Source organism: Leopardus geoffroyi, chromosome A2 (genome assembly GCF_018350155.1).
Source record: "Leopardus geoffroyi isolate Oge1 chromosome A2, O.geoffroyi_Oge1_pat1.0, whole genome shotgun sequence".
NCBI lineage: Eukaryota > Metazoa > Chordata > Mammalia > Carnivora > Felidae > Leopardus > Leopardus geoffroyi.
In genome coordinates, this window is record NC_059331.1 from 91,868,296 (window position 1) to 91,895,265 (window position 26,970).

Here is a 26,970-nt window from a genome sequence, read left to right on the forward strand (position 1 = left end):
TCATGTATTCCATATAGATATTTTTTTTCATTCAAAAAGTATTCACTGAATACTAACAGAGATGTACAAGATGCTAAACACAATGACATGGTATCTGTCCTCCTTTAGCCATAGTGCACGTAAATTTCTCCAGAAATATGTTTTTAAATGAGAACAATAGATGAACAATTTCTGATAGAAACCAGCAACCATGAAATATCTGTATAACCTTGGAAGTGGCAAAGGCTTTTCTAAAATCACTAATGGAAAATCCAGTAAAGAAAAAGATGGATGAATTTCATTTATATGGAACACTTCAATGTCTCTCTCTATAATAACTTTATAGGCACCCTAAAAGAGGCAACAACGAACTAGAAAAAGTAGTTGCTATCCATACAGTAGAACAAATGGTAAGTCATTATAAAAAAGACTGATGTTCCTTAGAAAATATTAAGCAAAGGACTCAAATAGGCAAAACCCAAACACAAAATATATGTGACCAATAAGCACATGAAATTAATGTGCAATATTACTACTAATTCAAAAATTAAAGTATAAATGTGATAATGCTCTTTGCTTATTTTATGAAACAATATCAAAAAGAACGATAGCTCCCAGAATGAGCAAGGGTATAAGAAAACACTCTTACATACCGTTAGTAGGAATGTAAATTGGTAAGACATCTCTAGAGAAAAGTTTAATTTGTGTCCATTAAAATATTTCATATTGGGGCGCCTGGGTGGCGCAGTCGGTTAAGCGTCCGACTTCATCCAGGTCACGATCTCGCGGTCCGGGAGTTCGAGCCCCGCGTCGGGCTCTGGGCTGATGGCTCAGAGCCTGGAGCCTGTTTCCGATTCTGTGTCTCCCTCTCTCTCTGCCCCTCCCCCGTTCATGCTCTGTCTCTCTCTGTCCCAAAAATAAATAAAAAAACGTTGAAAAAAAATTAAAAAAATAAAAATAAAAAATAAATAAAATAAATAAAATAAAATATTTCATATTTTTTGACTCAACAATACTTTCTGAGTCAAAAAATGTATGCAACAATTTCTCTTAAAGCAGTAATCATGGATATGCAGATTAGCAATGCTAGTGCTGTATATAATAACATAATTGGAAAAATGCTGGAAGTTCAACAAATGTGGGGTTGAATACATTATGATACCAGTATACCATGGAATATTATTTTGTTATTATGGTGTTTCAGAAGAGTTTTTATCAACATTAAGGTGACATTGAAAAATGTTGATGGTATTTATTAGAACCATAGAAGAGGAGGGGAGTGGGTGAAAAATGAAGTTAATGTGCTGGAGAATGCTGAAAACATTCTCTTTGGTGTAAAACAATTCAATCTGGTACAAGATGAGGCTAAGGCTCTAGTGCAAAGAGAAAGGCAAGATGGAGGTGGGAAATGGAAAGACTGCTCCATGCTCTAAATTGATCAGGTGACTTTCTTGCTAGTTCCAATGAAGAAATTCATCCCACTTTTCTTTTAAATTTTTTTTAATGTTTATTTATTTTTGAGAGAGACAGAGACAGAATGCGAGTGGGTTAGGGGCAGAGAGAGAGGGAGACACAGAAGCAGAAGCAGGCTCCAGGCTCTGAGCCGTCAGCACAGTGCCCAACGCGGGGCTTGAACTCAGGAGCTATGAGACCGTGACCTGAGCTGAAGTCGGATGCTCAACCGACTGAGCCACCCAGGTGCCCCCATCCCACTTTTCTTGTAAAGCATTATGAAAGCTTGAGCACTGCTGCTTTTGACTCTGGAGATGTGATGCAACTGGTCATTGTATACAACTCTTCCTGATTCTTAAGCACTATGTGTGCAAAGCAGAGGTTTTGTGTTTAAGCTTCATCTGGAACTAGGTGGCAAACATGTTAGGAAAAAGAATGAATCTAGTAAAAACAGTATGGAGGTTCCTCAAAAAATTAAAAACAGAAATACCATATTCACTAATAAGTCCACTACTGGGTATTTACCTATGAAAGGAAGTGAAATCACTAATTCAAAAAGGTAGATGCACCCTTATGTTTACTGCAGCATTATTTTCAATAGCCAAGATATGGAAGCAACTGAAGTGTTAATAAATGGAAAAAGAAGATGTGGTATACATATAAAGAGAATGGAATATTAGCCATAAAAAAGAATGAGATTTTGCCATTTGTGACAACATGGATGGACCTAGAGAGTATTATGCTAAGTGAAACAGGTCAGACAGAGAAAGATAAATACCATATGATTTCACTTATATGTGGAATCTAAAAAACAGAACAAATGAACAAAAGCAGAAACAGCCCCATAAATATAAAAAACAAACAGATGGTTGCCAGAGGGAAAAAGGGTGAGAGAATAGGCAAAATGGGCGAAGGGGAATGGGAGATACAGGCTTCCAGTTATGGAATGAATAAGAAAGGTACAACATAGAGAATATAGTCAATGATATTGTAATAGGGTTGCATGGTGACAGATGGTAACTCCATTTGTGGTGAGCACAGCCTAATGTATAAACTTGTGGAATCACTGTATTGTACACCTGAAACTAATGTGACTTTGTGTGTCATTTATACTTTTGCGGAAAAAAAAAAAAAAAGGATGACAAAATGAAAAAAAAAAAAAAAAAGAATGGATCTAATAGATCCATTTGCCTCTAATAAATGAAGCTTTTAATTTGGGTTCTCCAATTTATTGTGTTATTTTCTGCAAGTTACTTAACCTCTCCAAGTCTCTGTTTCCTTGTTTGTAAGTGGGAGACTATATCCTACTACAGAATGGCTCTGAAGATTAATTGATGTAGTTCAAGCAATGTCTGGAGTGTGTAATTTTTTGTTAACACCTGCTTCAAAAGAAAAAGAAAAAAGCCCTCTGAACTAAGAGCCCATGTTACCCTCCTCAAAGAAACTGTAAGACCAGATGCACCTTGTTTTGATCAGCCATTAAGTAAGCCTTAAAAAAAAATTTGTGACATCTGTCAGGGACTCTTCAACAAGGCCTGTAATGCCAGTCTCACCATCCATGCCCTATTGTACCAACGTTTTACATGTCTTTGATCTTGACCTTATCTGCCACCCCCTCCATGATGACCTCTCAATTTTTGCTCTTTGGTATCTCCACCCTCTTTCCTCAACGGAAGCCTGAATCTCCCCTGAGGACTCTGCTTCCCTTGTACTCTCAAACGGATTTTTGTTTTGTTTAGTTTTGTTTTGTTTTTAAATATTTTCATCCCTTTCATAACTTAGAGCCAGAAGTATGCCTGACTGGTTTCTGTTGCCACTTCCAAACCATTATTTCTCCACTGTCTTGTAAAAAAACAAGCAAACCAAAAAAATTTGCTCTCAGTCCTGAGGTTTAGGTAATTTGACAATACTGTCATGTATTAGTCTCCCACTTATTCCCCCTGTATTATTGGAGGTAAGATAACACAACAGCTACTGTGTATTCTAAATCCTGCCACAATGCTGGGTGACTTCATAACAACATAAATCGCCATTCGATACTCTGACTTCTAAATTTTTTTTTACCTGCTTTCATCACCAGACCTACCCATCCACTCCTCCACTCTGACAACAATCTCCAATCTTCTCTCCTAGTTTGCTTGTTCAACTATATCCATTATGACTATTCTTTGAACTCAACAGACCAGCCAGTTCTTTGGTCCTTCTTCTCTACCTCAGCTAATCACTTCCTTATCTTCTTTCTTCATTCCCTCTATATCAAATTTAAAGTACATTAGAGTCATACTCTTATTAATACAAACGTCCTTGTGCTTCTGTCTTTTCCTTTTACCCTCCCATAAAATCTCAGTCCTTCTTGAAATCAATGTCTTTCTCATCACCTGCATGCCAGCAGTCCAGCTGTTCTCAACTGAATGCTTTTGTTTCTCCCCAAATCCATACATTGAGGTCCTAACCCTCAGTGAGATAATATTTGGATATGGAGCCTTTGGAGGTCATTAGGGCTAGGTAAGGTCATCAGGGCAGGTGCTAATGATGGGGTTAGTGCCCTTCTAAGAAAAGACACCAGAGAGTTTGCTCTCTCTCTCCCACTCCCCAACTGCACCCTCTGTATACGAAGAAGAGGTTATGTGAGCACACAGGAAGATGGCAGCCACCTATAAGCTAGAAAGAGAGTTCTCACCAGGAACCAAATTGACTGGCACCTTGATTTTGGAGTTCCCAGCATCTAGAACTGAGAAAATAAATCTCCATTGTTTAAAGCCACCAAGACTATGTTATTTCATTATGGCAGCCCGAGATGAATAAGAATAATAATGGCAAAGAAAGTCACTCGATAGGGTGGATATATCTCAATGTGAGTTCACCATCACCAAATTCAAATGGATCCTCAAACACTGACCAGGAGTCCTAAGTTCCATTAGTGAATTTGTTCTACTACTACATACTGTCTGAAAGGACTATTCGAATCTTTCATTTTGTGGGTAACACAGAAGCTATGAGACGGGAACCTCCTGGACTTTCTAATAATAAACGTTCAAAACTACTTAACATCTACATGGACACTCCCACCATTTTCTCTGGTTATAACTGCAAATTAGTGCCTCTGACCAAAGCTCAATCCATTCATCTGTGCCTTGGATCCCACTGCTTTTCTGCATTCTCTTTTCTGATCACTTTTTTTCTCTCTATTACCAACCTTTCGTTCCTAGTGGATTCATTCTGTCAACTTTAAAATGTGCTCAGGTTACTTTGGTGAAAGGCAACAACACAACAATAGGGATAAAATACCAACATCCCTCTATTTAATATTACTCTGTACCACTCCCCTCTCTCTCCCCACCTTCATTTGGCTTCCACCTTCATTGTTCCACTGAAACAATGCTTACTGATCTGCAGGAGTACTGTGTATATAAAGGAAATGAGCATTTTGTCCATGATATTAATTTCAAGTATGTTTTCTTAGTCTGTCATTTTTCTTTGGCTTTGTTTATGGATAAACTTCTTCATGGATTTTTAGAAATGTTTTTAAATGAGAAAGGTGCAGAGATTTCTGTATATTCCCTCCTCCAGAAAAAAATATACCTTAGTACCAAGATGGGGAATGATGGACTGGTCTAATTCATCATTAGAGGTCCTCTATATGGGGCTGACAGCAGCTCTCTTCATTAAAATGCTGTGTAACATGACTATGACCTTGTCTAAGACAATTAAGAAACCTAGAGTCAATAGAGTGGCTCTTGCTCACCTTACTGCCAACTCAGTGAGGACCAACAGTGTGATATGCCTTCCAAGTTCATGTAACCCAAACTGTATTAATAAAAACTTAGAGACTAGAATAAGGGAAAAGATAACCCCATCACATCCTCTTCACAACAGATCACTTCCAGAATGATCTCTTTATAGAAATACAAGTTGGAGTACCAGTGATATTACAACTTTGAGAAATTATGCCAAAACAGTTATGTATATTTTGTCCATGCTCTAGAGTTCTCACAGTCGCTATATTTATTATCTCACCGACTCTCAATATAAATATATAATGTAACATTATCCCCATATTACAGATGAGAAAACTGAGGCCCAGACTGGGTAATAGACTAGCCGGGAGGTGGAGCTTCCTGAATTTAAATACAAGCTTTTTTGTTCCAGGATCAGCATGAACCATGAATTGAACTTCAATAAGCCCAGAGGCAGGGGGCTAGGACAGGATTCTGGAAGCCATATTCCAGAAGGAGCTTTTGAAGAAACTAGAGATGTTTGGCCTGAAAGATGTTTTAGAGGGCCTGTGTAGCTATTGTTAAATATTTGAAACCCATCATATGGAAGAGGAAGGAGACTTCTTTATTAACTCTAATGGGCAGAACTGGGAGTAATTGAGGAAAATTATGATGAATTGGGATGGTGAATACAAAACTGTGTCTGAAAGAATGACAAGTGTTGAGTTGCAGAACTGTGTCCAGATAGGGCAGCCAAGTAATGAGCCCAGAGCAATAGAGAGCCAGCCTGGTTGCCTGCAGCTGGTAGGAGGGAGGGTCATCAGCACAAGTGTCTGCTGCTTAATTTTTACCTGCTTTTGTGGGCCAGCTGTCCGTCTAAAGCACCAATCCTGCTCAGTTTTTATTCCACTCCCAGCAGTTTCCTCTCATGTGGGGTCTTGTCCTGGAGGGGAGCCCTGGTTGGTCAGTTTGGAAAGTTTGTAGCTCACAGCTGACTGCAGATCCCTCCCACTCCCTGACTGGATTGGGCAAAGCCCCTCCCAGTACCTGCATGGTTTCCCCGTAGGCCTGTAAGTGCTCCCACCTACCTATTGGCTATATTGGATTTTCCTGTTCTAGGTCTATAGCTGCCCTGTGGCTTCCCTCTGCTTTCTCACAGCTGCTGGAGAGAGCCCCGGGCTTGCTGCTCTTGGTGGTTTATCCCAACTTGTTTGCATTTGGGGTGCATAGGAATATCTCATCACCTAGTTTTGTGGTAAATGTTGTCCACACCCGGGTTTCTTGGTTTGGCTGCTTAGTAGCTCTGTTTATATGAAAATTCAAGAAGATCCAAAACCTTGCTGACCTATCACCACCATCCTGAGAGAATTCTCAGGCCTGCTATTGTTACTTCGAGCTCCTTCTTCAGCTCTCTGGCTAGATATCTGCTAATTGAATTCTATTCAGTTGTCACTTGGAAATGACCATCAGCATAAAATGAAACACAATGCTTCTGTAAAGGGGCTTGGAGTTTACAAAATAAATTAAGCTCTGCCAAAACATAACTTAAAAAAGAAACTCAGGAAAATTTAAAAACGAATATAGACAATTTTTTTTCACAGTGAGTTATGGTCCTGGGGTGGGTAAAGATAGGCCATTTATCCACATTTTGCATCCTTCACCCCAGTAGAGAATGATTCTCACAGTTGGATGGCTGACTCAGTAATTTGTCAGTTTTGCCTGACTAAAGTCACATCATTGATTGATGCCAAATCTCGCTCAATTAAAGGTTCATTTTTCTCTTGGCTGTTGGCAAATCCAACACTGATTATGGGTTATTAGCACCCACCCCCTCAGATTTCTAATGTGCTGGAGCAGTGCTGGGAGCTGGGAGCATTTGCCTGCATACCAATTACAGCAGCAGCAACAGAGCTCAGCCACACCTTTCTATTCTGGGCGCAAGGACACCTGCCAGGATGCCTGACTGCAGGGAGGGATATGTTTATTCAGGTCCTTCCTAGGGAGATTAAAAGAACAAGGGATCTTTTCCAATCTCCATCTCACCGCCAGCTCTGCACCTTCATGCTAAGAAAAACGGTGATATTTTGTGACAACATTTGGTTCTTTTTACTTGTCTATCCACTTTGCATTTGCTCATTTATTGGATTCGTTCAATAAATATTTTTGAGGACTGGCTTGTGGGACAAATGAAAACAGTACAGAGACCATAGATGGATGAGACTCAGTCTCATAAGCCATGTGTGAAAGTAGACTCTGTTTTATTGCAGGAATTCCTGAGCAGGATATGGAAACTCTGAGACAACTGTGGATAGCCACACTTTCTCTGACGTTTTCTGAGGAGAAAGAAGACCTGGTCTGCCTTTGGCCTGTTCTGTCAAAGGACTTTAACTTTTTCAGTGTTTTCCACTTTGGGGTGGCCCTTTGTCCCCTCAACATGCTCCATTCATAGCAAAGCTTTATGAGAATGAAAAGTAGCTGCTCCTCGTACATGGCTGAAGCCTCCACAGGAGTATGCTAGCAGGAAGGAGTTTGTGTCCAAGGCCTGCATCTGCAGAGTTTTCTCTGCATTGTTGCCTCCAAGCCTGATTGGGCCCATGGGTCTCCACTGCTACCCAGTGCATTTGTATTTGAGGACTGCTTTTCCAGCATCCAGAGGTCTCCTGTGCTCCCTTGGGCTCCTGTCCCCTTTCCTCTATCCTCAAAGCCAGCAGTGTACTGTCTTCTTTCCTCTCTACCCTCTGCTTTTGTCTTCACATCCCCTCTCTTGTTTGGGGGATGTTTTAAAAATTTTGTGTCTTACAATTTATCAATCTTTGCTTTATGATTGCTGTGTCTGGGCATGCTCAGAAAGTCCACTTCTTCTTTGAAATTAAAATAAACAATGGTTTGATAATCTTTCTTGCTCATAGCATTTTAAATTTGAGGGTGTTTTGTATGCTACAGTTGTACTATTGTCTTTCTTGATGGGGAGAAAGAGGAGGTTGGGAAAATGGTGAATAAGTATGGTCTGCCCATTCAGTTCTACAGCATTCTCATACTTTTTTTTCTTCCAAATTTTTATTTAAATTCAAGGTAGTTAACATACACTGTAATGCTGGTTTTAGAAGTAGAATTTAGTGATTCATCACTTACATATAGTACCCAGTGCTCATCACAAGTGCCCTCCTTAATACCTATCACCTACTTAGCCCATCCACCACCCTCCTCCCTCCATCAACCCTCAATTTGTCATCTATCACTAAGACTCTATTATGGTTTGCTTCCCTCTCTTTTTCCTTGTGTTCACCTGTTTTGTTTCCTAAATTCCACATATGAGTGAAATCATATGATATTTGTTTTTCTCTGACTTACTTCACTTAGCATAATACCCTCTAAATCCATCCACATTGTTGCAAATGGCAAGAGTTCATTCTTTTGATGGCTGAGTAATATTCCATTGTATATCACATCTTCTTTATCCATTCATCAGTCTATGGACACTTGGGCTGTTTCCATAGTTTGGCTATTAGTGATAATGCTGCTATCAACATTGGGGTACATGTACCCCTTCAAATCTATATTTTTGTATCCTTTGGGTAAATACTTTGTAGGATAGTTTTATTTTTAACTTTTTGAGGAACCTCCATACTTTCCAGAGTGGCTGTACCAGTTTGCGTTCCCACCAACAGTGTAAAAGGGTACCCCTTTCTCTGCAGCCTCATCAACATATGTTGTTTACTGTGTTGTTAATTTTAGCCATTCTGATAGGTGTGAGGTGGTATCTCATCATGGTTTTGATTTGTATTTCTCTGATGATAAATGATGTTGAATACCTTGTCATGTGTCTGTTAGCCATCAGGTTGTCTTCTTTGGAAAAAATTCTATTCATATCTTCTGCCATTTCTTCACTGGATTATTTGTTTTTTGGGTGTTGAGTTTGATAAGTTCTTTATAGATTTCGGACACTAGTCCTTTATCCGATATGTCATTTGTAAATATCTTCTCCCATTCCATAGGTTGCCTTTTATTTCTGTTGATGATTTCCTTCTCTGTGCAGAAGGTTTTTATCTTGATGAAGTCCCAATTGTTCATATTTGTTTTGGTTTCCCTTGCCTCCAACAATGTGTCTAGTAACAAGTTGCTATGGTCGAGGTCAAAGAGGTTGCTGCATACGTTCTCCTCTAGATTTTGATGGTTTCTTGTCTCAAATTTAGGTCTTTCATCCATTTCAAATTTATTTTTGTGTATGGTGTAAGAAAGTGGTCCAGGCTCATTCTTCTGCATGTTGCTGTTTGGTTTTCCCAACACCTTCTGCTGAGGAGACTGTCTTTTTTCCATTGGATATTCTTTCCTGCTTTGTCAAAGATTAGTTGACCATATAGTTGTGGGGCCATTTCTGGGCTTTCTATTCTGTTCCATTGATCTATGTGTCTATTTTTGTGCCAGTACATACTGTCTAGATGACTACAGCTTTGTAATATAGCTTGAAATCTGGAATTGTGATGCCTCCTGCTTTTCTTTTCTTTTTCAGGATTGTTTTGGCTATTCAGGGTCTTTTGTGGCTCCATACAAACTTTAGGATTGTTTGTTCTAGTTTTGTTAAAAATGCTGGTGATCAGGATTGCATTACATGTGTAGAATGCTTTGGGTAGTATAGACACTTTAACAATGTCTATTCTTCTAACCAATCCACGAGCATGGAAATTTTTTCCCATTTCTTTGTGTCCTCTTCGATTTCTTTCATAAATGTTCAATAGTTTTTCAGAGTACAGATCTTTCACCTCTTTGTTTAGGTTTATTCTTAAGTTTGTTATTGTTTTTGGTGTACTTGTAAATGGGACTGATTCCTTCATTTCTTTTTCTGCTGCTTTGTTATTGGTGTATAGAAAGGCAACAGATTTCTGTACATTGATTTTGAATCCTGTGACTTTGTTGAATTCATGTATTCCAAAAATTTTTTGGTGGAGTCTTTCGGGTTTTCTACATAGAGTATTATGTTGTCTGCAAATAGTGAAAGTTTGACTCCTTTCTTGCTGATTTGGATGCCTTTTTGTTGTCTGATTGCTGAGGCTAAGATTTCCAGTAGTATGTTGAATAGTAATGATGAAAGTGAACATCCCTGTGTTGGTCCTGACTATAGGGGAAAAGCTCTCAGTTTTTCCCCACTGAGGATATTAGCTGTGGGTCTTTCGCATATGGGCTTTATGATGTTGAGGTACGTTCCATCATTCCCTACTTTGTTGAGGGTTTTTATCAAGAATGGATGCTGGTTTGTGTGTGTGTGTGTGTGTGTGTGTGTGTCAAACAGCATTTTTATACTTTAAATTAGGCATTTGCTTTTTTCATTATTTTTATTGTGAGTCTTTTTACATCTCTAAATAACCTATGTTCAAGTGCTCAAATAAATAAAGACTGTAACTGGTTTTGATGAAAGTTTAAGAAGCAGTATAAAAACTCATGTGACTTTATAGTAGTATTATATTTTGTAGCAGATATAATTGATTAATTATTTCCAGATTAGTCATGTAAAGAAAGAATGAGGCCCAGGACACATTGCTCAGGATAATCAAGAAAAAGCATTATCAGATAAGGCCCCCATGTGGCAGTTTAATGACTCGTTGTACATACAAAAAAAAAAAGTTCTTTCTTAAGAAGAAATCTTTTCAGCAAATACCTGTGTCAACCGAATTCGCTGAACAAGTAGCGTTTGAAGAAACTTTATTACCTGATCATCTAAGATGGAGTTTTAGTAAGTCTTCAGTTATAAGTAAAAATCTGTAGTACAAACAATATGAAAATGTACTTGAAGCTAGAGAGCCAATTTTAAGAATAACAACACCTCACTTTCCAGCATTTGGCAAAACCACTTAGTTTTGTCTTCTTGATAAATGTTAAGGACTTGTGTGTCCTCTCCTTCCTGTGGGACAAACCAGCATAGGGGTCTAGGAATTTTCTTGATAACTGTTAGCTTTCCACTCTTTTCCTTATGCAGTTTTCAGTTGTTTTTAAACAACAAAAAAATCAGTTTGAGCAGTGTTTGTCATTGCCAGTGCAAATATTTTGCAATGACTGCATGCATAGCTAGTGTATCTATTTCCTTATGGCTACTTCTGAATTCACCGTTGGTCTAGCAAGAGGGGACAAGTTAAGTCAGAGCTTCTAGAATGGCAACTTCCTTAAAAGCTTCCATGTTGGCAGAGAGCAGACAGGAAATGTTTGGAGACAAGTGCACTGACCTAGAAAACCCTCCTGCTTTTATTATTTTAGAAATATAAAGTTTAAAGTCTAAGTTATTTTTTATAATTTTAATGTGTGAATGTTTATCGCAGTAAGTTAGTTAAGACAAGTATTTTTTTTCTACACAGATTTTTATTTTATTATGATTAGAGTTAGTAGCTGAAAGGGCTGTCTTTGCCTTAATCTATAGAGACTTTTTTTTTTTTTACAAACTCAGATATTAGTAATCTACAATTTTATTATACAAAACTCTTTTTAAAGTGTTCGGCATAAAGTAACAATACCTCCTTTGTATAATACACATGAAGGCCAGATCCATTTACACTAAACGATGTATTCTATAACAATCATCTTTGACAGAAACTTCAAAATTAAAGGTGGAAGTTATATGGATTTGGGGGACACTAAAATTGTAAAATTTCAGCAAAATAATGCCAAATGTAACTTGAAGTTACATTTAATGAACGTTTATTGAGTACTTGTTCTATGCAGGGAAGGTTCCACAAGGCCTGTAGTTATTAATGGATTTCACTCTAAATCTGAGCATATTGATGCCAAGGGAGATGGACCGCCACATAGGTGAGTACGGGAGAACCAGGTAGAGGCCAAGACCTTCCTGCTGGTAAGGCCAGGGGGTGAAGTTTTGCAAAGTGGGCGCTAGATTCCAAACACGCGCGACAAGAGCGGTACCCTTCTCAGGGAGCAGCCCAGAGGAGCCAAGGGCCAACCCTCCCTAGACTCACTGTTCCCCACGCAACCCCGGAGTCGCTGCCCAGGCCAGGAGAAGCGGGAAGGGGCAAGACCGCACATTAGCACCGCGCTGGTTCTCATGTGGGTGGTCAGTCCTGGCTACAGGACATGCTGGGTCTAGGGTAGGAGCGACGTGGAGTGGACGGTCAAGAAATCCAATCATGAGACGCTCAAGAGGGATATTCCACGGGCATTCCCCCCCCCCCCCCCGGGGCTATTTGTCTCTGTTTTCCAGGCCAGGGGAAGAAATTAGGACAAAAAAAAAAAAACAAAAAAAAAACCCTGCTCCATTCCTGAGAGTCAAGTGCTAGGTAGGGTGTGACAGCCGGACTGCTGCATTTTCGGGACCGAGGACCTCAGAAGAGGTTAAGAGCAGGAAAAAGATCAACTGCTAGGGATCCTAGTGGTTAAAGCCGGGCTTTCTACAAGGGTCAGCATTCTGCCTGGGGCTCTCCGGCGCCCCGCATCCCACAATCCCCGGGCAAACTGCGACGCCGCTCGGATGCGTGCTGGCTGCCTGCGGCACGCGTGCTGCGAGCACGAGCCCGGCGTCTTGACAGCTGCCCACGCGCCGGGGAGGTGCTCCAGCACGCTGCATTAAAAAGGCCACGCGGCCGGCCCCGCCCCTCGCGTGCCGCGATTGGCTCCAGGTGGACTGCGTTGGTCTGATAGGTGCAGGGCGGGCGGGGCTGCGCGCGCCAGGTCAGTGGCTTCACCGTGGCAGCCGCAGCTGGGGCGCGAGTGGCGGCAGAAGGCGGGCGGTAGGGCGTGAGGGCCAGCGGGAACGCGCGCGTGCTGGCAGCCGAGGTCCCTCAGGAAGCAGGGGAGCGCCCAACGCCGCCCCGCACGCGCCGCCCGACGCCGGCGGCGCGCGCGAGGGCGGGGGAGGTGCGCGCGTGTGTGCGAGTGAGTGTGTGTGTGTGTGTGTGTGTGTGTGTGTTGGGCTTGGGTGCGGAGCGTGAGCCGTCAGTGCTCGGGTACCGGTTACCCCGCCGTCTTCCACATCCTCCGTCGCTCCCTGCTCCTTCCCACGACCCTACAGTGTCCTCCCACGGGCGCAAAACGAACAAGAGCGTTACGGAGCAGGTGTGGGGGGGTGGGGGGAGGTGGAGAGGAAGGGTAGCACCAGACAAAAGGGGCGCCGGGGTCAGCCCGCCATGGCCTCCCGGAGCCTGGGGGGCCTGAGCGGGAGCCGCTGCGGGGGCGGCGGCGGCGGCAAGAAGAGCCTGAGCGCCCGCAATGCTGCGGTGGAGAGGAGGAACCTGATCACCGTGTGCAGGTACGGCGCGGCCCGCAGAGCGCTGCGAGGGGAGGGGGCCGCCGGCGCCCCAGGCTTCGGGCTTCGGGCGAGCGCGCGTGCTCCCTGGGGGTCCCGCAGACCCGGGGCTGTAGCCCCAGTCTCTGCCGCACCGGGCGTGTCCGCCGGCGCGAGCGCCCTGAAACGGGCCGGGGTCTGGGCACCGCTGAGGCCCGGGACTTTCCGTCAGTTTCAGCACTGGAAGCAAGCGAGGAGAAGGCTTGGGGCGGGGCTGGGGGAGGATTTGTTTTGAATGTGCCTTCTAGTGTCAGAGTAAAAGAGGAGGGCAGGGAGGAAGTGCTCTTTCATTTACTGCACATTAAGCTGTCAACTAGCTTTTGGTAAAATCGTCGTCACTGTGATTATTTACTGTGTTGTCTCAAAATCGGAATGCATTTTGGTTTTGTTTTGGCTTGTTTACATATGTATTCAGTCATTTCATTCCACCAGTATTGAGTGTCTACTACAACAAGCCTGCTGTGTGTGTGTGTGTGTGTGTGTGTGTGTGTGTGTTTTCTCTCTCCACTTTTGAATTGCGGTGCTAGTGCAGTTTCTGCAGTTGTTAAGAGTGGGACTGTGGAAGATACCGAGGCTTCATGTCAATGATTTATTCCACGTCTGCCTCTCCTTCAATGTTTTCTAATTGTAAATGTAGTATTCCTTTACTCTGGAACATATAGAAACATAAAAAGGAATAATTAGTATCTAGTATTCAGAAATAACTGATTATTCACCAAACACCTCCGCAGCAACTATCGGTAATCCTCTAAGAATTAGGGAATGATCACACCTTTCCCTTCCTTGCAATTTCTGTCTGTATATTTCTTCCTGTGTAACATGTGTCTGGCATCTTATGCATTATACAGATACAGATATTTATACTAGGACTTATATTCAATAACTTTGAGCGACTTGTTGTTTTTAATTTGGACTGTTACAGATGTTTGCCTATATATCAGGAAGACCTGCCTCGCTGTTACTGCACTTAGAGCTGTAAACCATATTATAATGTGGAATTGGTTTAATTTACCGTTTGTGCTGTCTAGGATGCAACCTTTTGAGGAAGACAGGTTTTAAATGTATTTAAATCCAGATAAATCTTTTTTTTTTAAGTTGGGAAAAACAGAACAATAAGCAAGGCTGATTTCTTAGTTTTATTTTATCTACATTAGAGATTATTTTATTTTTCTAAAAGACAATCATCTCAAGCAGGATCCAACATATACAGCGTTTCTTGGGGTAGCGTATTTTATAAAAGCTCCATCAGAGTTAAATTTCACAGGAGAGCTTTTTGCTCAATTGTATTTTTTTACTTTTTTAAAACCTTCCTACTATAGCATCTGATGCTCAGGAAGTATTTATTGAATGAATAAATTCAGTGGTGGGTACTATTTCTTTTGCTTCTCCATTTTTGTCATGGCCGATTTTAGGTTATTTAAATGTTCTTCTCCCTCATCAGAGGCCGAGGCCTGAAAAAAGGGCTTGTATCTCAACCTTATTTAAATAACATTTTAAGTTATGGATAAGAAATTTCAGTTATATCACAGTGATTTGTGTGGACAGCTGTTTGGGCTAGCTGTATTTTCATTAATTTTATTTGCATAATTATTTTCGATTGTGAATGAGTATCAGTGCTGACCTTAGTTATAATTTACTTGTAAGTTTAGTATTGTAGCTAAAATATATTTCAGTTTTTCAACATATATTTATGTGGATTTACTACTAAGGTTGTTCTTTATGTCCGAAGAGGCGATAGTTTATATAAATTACATCCATCTCAATAGTAATGGGATCTGTTTGATAGGCTTTGTCTAAAAGGCTTTTACTTTTTGGGGAAAAAAGTCACTATAGGCCATTTGTATGCTTTAAGTAGCTCTGCCCCTAATTCAGCAAAATGAACAAATCAATATTTATGCATTTGTGTTTCTTCGCCTTTCAGAGTTACCATATTGTAGAATCTCACCCATGTCTCTTAATTCATTTTTTAATTTTTATTTATCAAGTTAGAGGTGATTTGATAGTTAAGTTGGGAAGAAGTTGGATTAGAGTTTGAGTTCTAAGTTTACCTTGTCATTGACTAGTTGTATGTCCTTTAACAAGCCATGCAAACATCTCATTTTCTAGTTTTCACATATGTAAAATAATCTTGTACTAGATCATTAGTAAGCTTCAGTAACAGCCCTAAAACTAGTAATAGTCTTGATGCCAAATGTGTTCATTTTTTTTCTTTTGAATTTCTCCAAATATGAGCAGGGTAATGGTAGACATAGGTTTTATGGTAGCTAGATGAGGCATGTGCATTTTTCTCTTTAAAGAAAAATATTTTGAACTGTGCCTTCCATTTTGTTTCTCTACTGATGTTCTAGAAAACTTGTGAATAGTTTAACAAAGCAAACCAAAGCAAAGGTTCCCCCCCATTACCACCACATATCATTCTACTGTATCTATAATACTTATATAGTAATGCTTTTTCCTTAACCCTTAAACGTTATGCATATTCGCAGCTTAGTTTTGAAACCTTATTATGTATCTTCCTAATTCTTTAGGTTTAAGGCCTTATACAACAACAATATTGTTATGGTGTTAAACTTTTGAAGTGGGTTATTTGGTTAGGTTAAGATAGTCAGGACCTGAATTAAATTGCAGTACATTGTGATTGTGTATGTAATTATTTCATCGCTTGTTTTTGTTCCATTGAACATTGTATTTCAGCCTTAAAAATACTTGCATGGTACTTAGTAAGTAAGTACTATTTTATCATGCTTTTTACAGATTGTGGTGGAGAGAAAGTAGGTCATTTGAGGCTTCTAAATATTCCACACTCAACTCCAAAATATTTGTAGACTGATGTTGGCTCTGTGTACCAACTAGTATTTTCCCTGCATATTCTCTACCATTTAGAACTTTGAAAAATTAATTTTTTAAGGTCTTATAGGCTTTTTTTTAGCCTGTATTTTTCATCCATAGGAAATCAGGTACATTAGTCATTTTTTCTGTCATTTTTAAGCTTCACGTTTTACTGAAAAGCTTACATATTCCTTTAATTTTACTTCCGTTGACAAGGAGAATTTAAATCTAGTCTCTTTCTGTGGGTTAATATTGTTTTATGAGAAAGCTGTTACAGTATACAGTTTAAATATATATGCATAAACAGCTTTTAAAATAACATTCAGCTTTTACATCAATTCTTTAAGAGAAACTCCTCACACAGTCATAATTTTCCTGTCTTGTGAGGAGAAAGGATTAACGAGTGATTTAAGGAGAAAGTGTGATGAGTGGAGACAAATGATGGTTATCAAATTTAAAGTACTTCTAATAAGATGTACATAGTTATTCTTGGATGTCTGTAGGTGAATATATTCATAATTTGAAAGTTATTTCAAGTAACAGTAGGGCCTTATTTTTCCAGTGTAGTCAGGGAATGAGGTGCTCATATTTTCCATGTTATTAATGTTTGAGTTAAGCTTAAAATTCTCCCATTAGCTAGAGTGCCCTACTCAGCATTAATTGTGGAGTACAGTCTTCTGAATAACTGAAGCTTTTAATTTAAGTGTTCAAATTTAAGCCATAATAAATAACAATATTTAAAATATTTTGGGTGAACTGCTTTTAAAAATGGATGACACATTTCCCTACCTTCTTTAAAAAGACTCTCTAAAGAATAATAAAATCCTTATTAAAGACTTCACTCTGAATCTGTTTCTGTGAATATGCCCTCTGCAGTGGCTGCCCTGGGGACTCTTGAAATACGTAGAGCTTTTTGCTACATGGCCCCTGAAGATTGTCTTTCAAGTTTTTTGTCTGGTTTTGTATTCTGTTGTTGCCTCCTACCAAGTTGTTATTTCTTACAACTTTGCCTGTTTCTGGCAGGTCTTTCCTTTATGCTTCCATCCTCACAGGATTCTTATAATTGGTTGTGATCTAGGAAAGCAGATAAGTAAATTTATCATATGTTAAAAAAAAAAAAAAGGCACCCAGAGGCCTTAGTTAAGTGAGTGATCTTTAGCACTCTGAACTTCACATTCTACTTGATGAATAATCAGAAAAAAGGTCTATTCCTATGCTTGAACTTGGTGGGTAAAATGCAGATATGTAAAATGTTACTGAGTATTATTGGCAATATAATCCTTTAACTTTAAATCCAGTGACTTACTCTATTTGTTACTATTGGCTTGAGTATCCCTCATGAGACTGTTCATCCCTTGGCTAGAGTGATTATATTTTTGGTGAAAGCTTTTTTAGTCATGCTATGTGTGGCAGAACTTGGGGTCTGGTCTTTGATCAACATTTTTAGTTGTATTCTCTTTGAGCAGGCTCAGTATCGTTTCTAAGGATTGTTAGAGCCCTGATAGTAGGTATTCACAACCGAGGTAGCATGATAATCTTTTCAGCTATTGGTCCTGGATAAGCTTCTCAGCATTCATAGAAGGTTATTATCTCTTTCCCTAGCTAAAATGTGTTCATACTCAACTTACAGAGAATAGCTGTCCTCCACACATTTACCTGCACTGCTTATCTTAACTTCACTGCTGATAGATAAATTTGAGAAGCTCAGTTGAAAGATAAGATACTCAGGGGAGAATATGTGAAGCTTATCCACTGTTGTATTCAGTCTTACAGGTTTAAAAGATCTGTCTCTGAGTCGGTCCAAATCATCAGAAAGCAGTTGGGTATGTTCACACACTCCTTTCACCAGTTGCTTTTACAAAATTGTGTATTGGTAAGATTCCGCTAGCCTATATTGTGGGTCATCAGAAGAAGCAGTCACAGGTCTTCTTGACATTGTTGTCAAGAACATCATTATGTCAAGAAGTGTCTTCTTTTTGTAAAGATTTCTGTGAGAAATATCGGTCTTATTTTAGTGCCAAGAATTCTATCTCTAGGCAGTTGGTGTATTTATATCTACTGGACACAAATGTGTAACTGACAACTTCTCTTTTCTTACACAGCTTTAGAAATTTTAGTATTAAATCTGTAGCCAAGCTTTAAATGATAGGTAGAACATGGGAGTATTGCATTTAGCCTTATTCTTAGCTGTTCTTTGTTTCCACATTTTTCATATAAATTATTACTGGGGCACCTGGGTGGCTCAGTGGGTTGATTCTGACTCCTTTTTTTTTTTTTAAGTTTATTTTTATTTATTTTGAGAGAGAGAGAGACCAAGCAGAGGAGGGACAGAGAGAGGGAGGGACAAGCAAGGGACACCTTGCACCATCAGTGCAGAGCCCCATGTGGGGCTGTAACTCACAAACGGTGAGATGATGACCTGAGCTGAAATCTAGAGTGGGACAGTTAACTGACTGAACCACCCAGGTGCCCCAAGATTCCAACTCTTGATTTCTGGTCTCATGATCTCATGGTTTGTGGGATGGAGGCTGTGCCTGACAGTATAGAGCCTGCTTGGGATTCTTTTCTCTCTCTCTCCCCCTCTCTCTTTTTCTCGTTTCCGCCCTCCCCTACTTGCACATATGCATGCTGTCTCTCTCAAAATAAATAAACATTTAAAAAATAATTACTGAACTATAATCTGTATACAGAAAGTGCACATAGCTCAGTGAATTTTTTGCAAAGAGAACACTACAGTGTAACTAATACCCAGGTCAAGAAAAAGAACGTTACCCTTCATATATTTAAATATTCTTAAATTTTTCTCAAACATGTTGGTAGTTTTGAATATCTCTTTTTAAACCTATTTGTTTATATTTTTTATATTGTAACAAATCATTAAAATTTTTTTCAATCTCTTTTTTTCTCGCTGATGCATAGACATAAAACCAACCTTGTAAAATACTTGTTTTGTGATCTAGTAATCTTTCAATGTTTATTTATTTTTGGGACAGAGAGAGACAGAGCATGAATGGGGGAGGGGCAGAGAGAGAGGGAGACACAGAATCGGAAACAGGTTCCAGGCTCCGAGCCATCAGCCCAGAGCCCGACGCGGGGCTCGAACTCACGGACCGCGAGATCGTGACCTGGCTGAAGTCGGACGCTTAACTGACTGTGCCACCCAGGCGCCCCATGTGATCTAGTAATCTTAACCAGGTTTACTTATTCTAACAGATTTTCTGCAGTTTTTAAAAAAATTTTGAATATAGTCATGTCATCTGCTTGTTTTATTTCTTCCTTTTTCAACTTTTACACCTTTGTTTTCTTGTTTTGCTGCACTCCGTAGGACCACATTATTGTAGAAAATATTAACAATTTTACCATGAAGCAGATATTTGCAATCAAATGTTTTTTCTGTCTACCAAAATAAACATAATTTCTCTCTCTTTTTTTTGGTTTATGTGGTAAATTATATTGATTGACTTTTGGAGGTTAAACTACTCTGGAATAAAAACATGTGCTATATTGTTAACTTTTTAATATATATTTTGTATATATGATATATATAATATATGCTTTTACATATATTTAATATAATATATTTTATATATAACATATATATTAATAATATATATATTAATGAGTTAATATTCTTTTGGGATTTTTGCATATATGTTCATGAAAGAGATTTATCTGTAATTGTTCTTATAGTGTCCTTGTTTAGTTTTGTCATTTAGATTATCTGACCTTATAAAGCAAGTTGGGAAATATTCCTCTGCAGAAGAATTTGTGTAAGATTAGATTATTTCTTTCTTAAACTTTTGGAAGAATTCACCAGGGAAGAAATTTGAACTGCTAATTGTTTTTGTGGGAAGTCTTTTAGTAACAGATTTAATTTATTTAATAGACACTGTAGAATTCAGATTTCCTTTTACTTCTTGAATCAGCCTTCAGTGAGTTCTTCATGTATGTTATCAAATTTATTCCTAAGACCTTTAAAATATCCTCTTAAAATATTTTTTTATTCTTTAAAAAAAAGTCTGTAGTATTTCTTTCCTTACCCTTTATTTAAATTCTTGTTCTTTTTCTAATTTCTTGTGATGGGGTTTTAGATTACTGTTTTTCAGCCTTTCTTTTCTAGTAAATACCTTCTAAATACAGATGCCCTTCTTGGACATTACTTTGGGATTGTTCACAAGATTTGAAATGTTGTGTCTTTATTATTAATTTGTTTAAAATATTTTCTAATTTATGTTGGGATTTCCTCTTCAACTCAGGGATTATTTAAAAAATTTTTTATCTTTCCAACAGTTTAGGGTTTTCTAGTTATTTTTAGATACTGATTTCCAACTTAATTCTACTCTACAGAGAACATATTCTGAAAGCTTTTAAACTTTTGACATTTTGTTTATGCTTGCTTTATGATACAGCATATGGTTAGTTTTGATAAATACTTCATGTATATTTGAAAAACATATATATTCTGTCATTGATTGCATATTCTGTCTATGCTAGTTAGATCTAAGTATGTTAATTTTGTTATTCCTATTTTCTGTAACCTTACTGGTTTTTGTATGCTTAGTCTATCTGATTTTGAGAGGTATGTTAAAGTCTGTCTCTGAGTGTACATTTGTCTATTTCTTCTTTTAGTGTGTCATTTTAGCTGTCAGTATTTTGTTGGTATGTGCAGATTAAGAGTTGTGATCTCTTCCTAGGGGTTGGATTATTTGTCATCATGAAATGTCTTTAATACTGTTACTGCCTGAAAGTCTATTTTGTCTGCTATTAGATAAAACTTTCTTTCAGCCAATGTTTGTATGTATGATGTATGTTTTTCCACCCTTAACTTTTAATCTTTTTGTCCTTAAACATTTTTATTTAAATGTTTATTTATTTTCGAGAGAGTGAGCATGAGCAGGAGAAAGGCAGAGAGACAGGGAAACACAGAATCTAAAGCAGGTTCCAGGCTCTGAGCTGTCAGCACAGAACCTGAAGTAGGGCTCGAACTCATGAACCAGGAGATCATGACCTGAGTTGAAGTCAATGTTTAACTGACTGAGCCACACAGGCGCCCCTTAATCTTTTTGTCCTTAAATATAACGTGTCTCATAGACCGGATAGAATTGAATTTTGCCTCTTATCCAACCTTTTATTTGGAGTATTTAGTCGATTTACATTTAATGTTGTTATATTTGGGTTTATAGCTACCATTTAACTCTTTGTGTTTACTTTTTTTTCTTCTTATATGTCAGTAAAGTATTTTTTATTTATTCCACTATTCCAGTTTTTCTAGGGACTTGTTAGTCATATATTCTTTTTCATTTTCTATATATATGATTGCTATCGTTTTAGCAGTTACTCTTGATTTGTTACAGCGAAATATAAATCTAACTCTCACTGCTTCTCCAGTAGTGTTAGAACCATTTATTCATTCTCATCCTGAGACATTTTTTTTTAAAATTTTTTCAACGTTTATTTATTTTTGGGACAGAGAGAGACAGAGCATGAACGGGGGAGGGGCAGAGAGAGAGGGAGACACAGAATCGGAAACAGGCTCCAGGCTCTGAGCCATCAGCCCAGAGCCTGATGCGGGGCTCGAACTCACAGACAGCGAGATCGTGACCTGGCTGAAGTCGGACGCTTAACCGACTGCGCCACCCAGACGCCCCTCATCCTGAGACATTTTAAGTCTACATATATTTTACATTCTACAAGATTTTTTTATTACTGTATTTTACACTTGATATTCAGGCAATACACATTTGTGTTTACCAACATATTCACCCATGCCATTGATCTTCCATCAAGTTTGGAAAGATTTGGCTATTTTTTTTTTTTTGTAAAATTTTTAAAATGTTTATTTTTGAGAGTGGGAGAGCGTGTGCACGTGCATGCGCTTGCATGAGTGGGGGAGGGGCACAGAGAGAAGGAGACATAGAACCTGAAGCAGGCTTCAGGCTCTGAGCTGTCAGCTCCTGATGCAGGGCTGGAACTCACGAACCGCAAGATCATGACCTGAGCTGAAGTCGAACACTTAACCAACTGAGCCACCGGGCACCCCTTGGCTAATATCTTTTTAACCTTCAGTTACATATATGATAAATTTTACCCGGCTCCACTTGCCTTATATCCTTTTCTGTATTTTCTCTTCATTTTCTCTGTGCTCCAGTTTGTTTATTTTCTATTGACTTCTCTTTTCATTAATCTTGTCTTCTGATGTTTCTCATCTACTGTTTAACTCATTAAATGAGTTTTTAATTTCATATAGTCCTAGAATTTTAATTTGATTCCTTTTTAATAAACTCTAGTCTTCTGATAGAAATGCCTATCTTTTTATTTATATCCATCTTTTCCTGTATTCCCTAGGTCATATTAATCATGGTTATTTTTTTTTTAATTTTTTTTTTAACATTTATTTATTTTGAGACAGAGAGAGAGAGACAGAGCATGAACGGGGGAGGGGCAGAGAGAGAGGGAGACACAGAATCGGAAGCAGGCTCCAGGCTCTGAGCCATCAGCCCAGAGCCCGACGCGGGGCTCGAACTCACGGACCGCGAGATCGTGACCTGAGCTGAAGTCGGACGCTCAACCGACTGAGCCACCCAGGCGCCCCTAATCATGGTTATTTTAAAGTTCTCATCACTGATTTGGAATATTTGGATTGTCTTGCGCCTCTTTTTTTGTGTTTTCCTCTCTTTGTCATGCAGTCTTATTTTTTGGCATATTTAGGGTTTTTTTTTGTTTTGTTTTTTTTTGTTTTTTTTTTTTTTTTTATTGAATGCCAGAGAGTATGTATTAAATTTTTCTTTAGCACTTTTATTCATTAAATGCCATTATATTTACCCTATTGCCAACCATCGTGTCAAATGTATTAATTAGAACAGAGTAGAAAAAGATCACGGAGTAAACAGGTGGAGTCCACTCATCCATTTGAACAAAACATGGCCAAGGACATTCTAATGCCCAGGGCTCGTAGTATAGGATAATGCTCACTTTCCTTACTGATGTTATCTTCCTTTGGAAGATAGAATGGTAGCTGATCACCATCCAGTCAGGAATTATGCTGAATCCAGGCTGTGTTCCAACCCTGTTAAGTCTTGCTCAGCCTTTCATTTGCCTCTGACCATCCAGGGTTTTCAACCTAGGTTTGATGTATTTTTCAGCACCCTTTCTCTGGTAGTCCTAAAGTATTACTTTGTTTTCTGTAACTACCAAATGCTTTATTCTGTTTTTCAGAGACTTTTTGATTAGGATTTTAGTCTCCTAATGACAACGTGTTAGAGGTCTCTTCCCAAGTCTCTTCCAAAAGCTTTCCTGGTTTTTCTGTTCCCCACTAGCCGCCTTCTTTGGGAGTCAGACCCTCCACACTCAGAATTGGCAGACGTTTCTGGGTAAAAGCAGCTATAGCGGTCAATTGATTTTTGAGCCTTTCTCTTTCTGGAGTCTTAGCCTCTCTAATTCTTATTGTTGGAGCCACTCTCTGCAGGCTTCAAACATAAGATTTCTGTAATTCTTCCCCCTCCCCTCCAGTTTTGCTAGCTGTATTCTGTGGGAGCACTGGTCTACCACCATTTATTCTGTCCTCCTTAGAAGTGGAAGTCTAATCACATGTTTTTTATCTTCTTCCTAGTTTTAATTTATGCAGCCAACTGATGGTATTTTATATGCCCCCATAAGTAATCTTAAGTCTTTCCGGAATAGGTTATATAAATAAATATAGCACCAACTGTGCTGTAACCTAATTATCTTTTGTCTTTTACTAGAATGTGAATTTCTCAGGTACTGGAATCATAGTTTATTCAGCATCTAGTTTATTTCCAGCATTTAGTACACAGTAGGCATATTTATCAAATGAAGTAATTTGTAATTAATGAAAAATAATAGGATAGACATTTCCAAAATAAGGGTGAAGGTCGAATTAAAGAATCATCATCACTTAATTTTTGAAAGTCACCCGAAGGATTAATCTCTGATGATAGAATTTTAAACATCTAATAGCGTCAGCAGAAGAATTTGCTTTCTTTTGCTTGGAGTCACTCTAATTGAAATTTAATGAGGAAATGGAAAAATAAAAATTCATCTCTTCTAGTGTTTGAAAAATAATAGTAAAAACGGTGAGGCTGAAGTAAACAAATATATTTTTTGGTATTTCTTTACCAAAGCAATCTACTTTAATTTTCAATTGTATAGAAGCTATTTCACAAAAATAGGTTAAAAAAATATAAAATGCATACTATTTTAAAAGTATTATTGAAAAGATAGAAAATGTACATAATACACACATTTTTTTCCATTGAATAAAATGACATTGTCCATTTTCTACAATGATGGTGATTGTCCTTAGAAGAGGATAACAATATCTCCCATATATTCAAATTTAATTTTCAAATTAATTGAAAATTGATTTTGAAATTTTAAATTTCTCTTGGTATTTATAGTTAAAAAACACATCTGTTGTATTCCAGATGTAGTCTCAAAATTAATATTAAAAATATCAGTTAAAATTTTAATAAATTAAAAAAACACAAAACATCTATGCTTAACATATGAAGAAAATACATTAATGCATGCAGAATATGCTTTTTGGAGGAAAAATATTAGATTGAGCATTTATGACTAGTCATGGAAATTCTTTAATTGAAGCAATGTCTGTTTCACTCAGATTTATGTTTGGTTAAGCCTAACATTGGTAGAATTAAAACCCAAATATATCAAAACCTATGCATTTCCTCTTATGTTGTGCTTCCTTCAGTGTCTGTGATGTGTCTGAACTGAATCTAAATTATGTATGGGTATATGTGTTTATATTTGAGCCATAGAATCAGAAACTGGGAACCTTCATTTTCTTAGCATTTCTGGTGTTCATAAACCATGATTACTGTCTGCTAAGTGTTTTAAAAATTCAGTTCACATACAAACACTTGAAATTCTTGCCTTTTTTCTATGCTTAGATGTTACTAAGTGAAACATTGTTGCTCTAAAAAGAAAGGGGATGTGTGCTAACATTTAATAACTTTTGTGTAAGTTGAAACTGTATTAAGTACTTTATATTTTATTTATTTATTGTGAGAGACAGTGCAAGTGGGGCAGGGTCAGAGGGAGACGAGATGGAGAATCCCAAGCAGACTCTGTGCTGCCAGCGCAGAGCCCACTGTGAGGCTTGAACTCACGAAAGGCAGGATCATGACCTGAGCCAAAGCTAAGAGTTGGACGCTTAATGGACAGAGCCACCTAGGCTCCCCAAATGCTACCTGTTTTAATCTTCACAATTATTTGGTAATTGATTACTGAGAAAACTGAGGTTCAGAGAAGTTAAGTGTCTTGACAAGGAATGGATAATAGCAGAGGCAGGTGTGAATCCAGGGCGTTCTGATATTAAAGTTCTTGTTCTTCCTCTTGCTGTACTGCTACCTTGAATATCTAGTTTACTAGTTTACCTATGTTAAAATATGTTACTTGAATATTTCTGTTTGTCATTTGATAAAAAACAGTTAGATTCCAAAAGGATATGTGATCTAAGTGTATAAAATATTCTTGGGCCTCCTGGGTGGCTCAGTCAGTTAAGCATCAGACTCTTTGATTTCAGCCCAGGTCATGATCTCATAGTTCATGGGATCAAGCTCCCTGTAGAACCCCAAGCCCCATGAGGACTCTGCACTGTCAGTGTGAAGCCTGCTTGGAATTCTGTCTCTCCTTCTCTCTGCCCTACCCCCACTCGCATTATCTCTGTCTTTCAAAATAAACAAGCTTAAAAAAAAAATCAAGTATTCTTTATTAACACGATTTTAATTTGGAGTTCTTTCATATAAGAAATTTAATGAAATTACGTTAAGATGGAAGTTTTCTTGTTTGAAAGCTTCTGATTTTAGATGTGTATTTTTATTGGAAATTTTTTGTCTTATCCCTTTTTTTAAAAAGATAGTGCATCTAATATTTTTCATGTTGGGCAATCTGTTGTCATCTATCTGCTTATATAGTAGTGTAATACAATTATATAGATTATCTTCCTTAAAGTACCTAGATTAACAGTTTTCTTTAAAAGAAATATTATCACTACAGGTGAGGAAAATATTTTAAAATACACTTTTCTGTCTCTCCTTTTAATTTTTAGATTTGGCAAAATTTTTAGAAATAATCACTATAATAGAGACTTTTAGGTTACACATTCCAGAGAAAATGGTTGGGACTTTTCTCCCCTGTGTTCCAATAAAACTTTATAGAAATGGGCAACTGGTTGGATTTGGCCCATGGATACTGGTCTATAGATGCCCAGTAAAAAGAAATAGGAAAATAATTTTTTTCATTATAAAAACTTTTAACTTTTATAATTTCTATTTATGGTTATAATTATGTTACAAATCTTTGACTAGTAGAAGGAATTAATTTAATATAGTATAATAGTTTTTAAACATAGTTTTGGTAACTATCTCGTTTTTCTTGGTATGTTGCCACAGGGAAAAAGGTAGTTTATGCTTTTTTTAGGTTTGAAGGGCTTGTTCACAATCATTCTTTCTTATTTATGATCTAACAAAAATTTTCTTTGGGTTTTGGAAGTGGAAAAGGGAATCTTTTCAGACAGAGACATTTTAAAAACTGTGCTTAATTATAAGACTCTTTTATGTAAATTTTTGAATTTTTAATTCTTATGTAAAAGCTGTTACTTAGACTTGAATTGGTATTTTTAGGCATTCATCAAATTGTCATTTCATTATTTTAAAATCAGTCCTCTTCAGG

The 26,970-nt window shown here is 38.1% G+C and overlaps 2 protein-coding genes across 6 annotated transcripts in view; one reads left to right on the forward strand and one right to left on the reverse strand.

Moving 5' to 3' along the window:
• Window positions 1-26,970, reverse strand: part of ABCB1 (ATP binding cassette subfamily B member 1) — a 242,136-nt gene that overhangs the window by 155,445 nt on the left and 59,721 nt on the right. The gene's annotated exons all lie outside the window — the stretch shown is intronic.
• Window positions 12,795-26,970, forward strand: part of RUNDC3B (RUN domain containing 3B) — a 148,529-nt gene continuing 134,353 nt past the window's right edge. For 2 of the 4 annotated variants that reach the window (XM_045494700.1, XM_045494702.1), the window contains exon 1: window positions 12,795-13,392. In XM_045494700.1, the coding sequence (XP_045350656.1) occupies window positions 13,271-13,392 (122 nt within the window). In that variant the 5' untranslated portion in view covers window positions 12,795-13,270. The remainder of the gene's footprint in view (window positions 13,393-26,970) is intronic. The other 2 variants (XM_045494701.1, XM_045494704.1) reach the window with 1 other exon arrangement.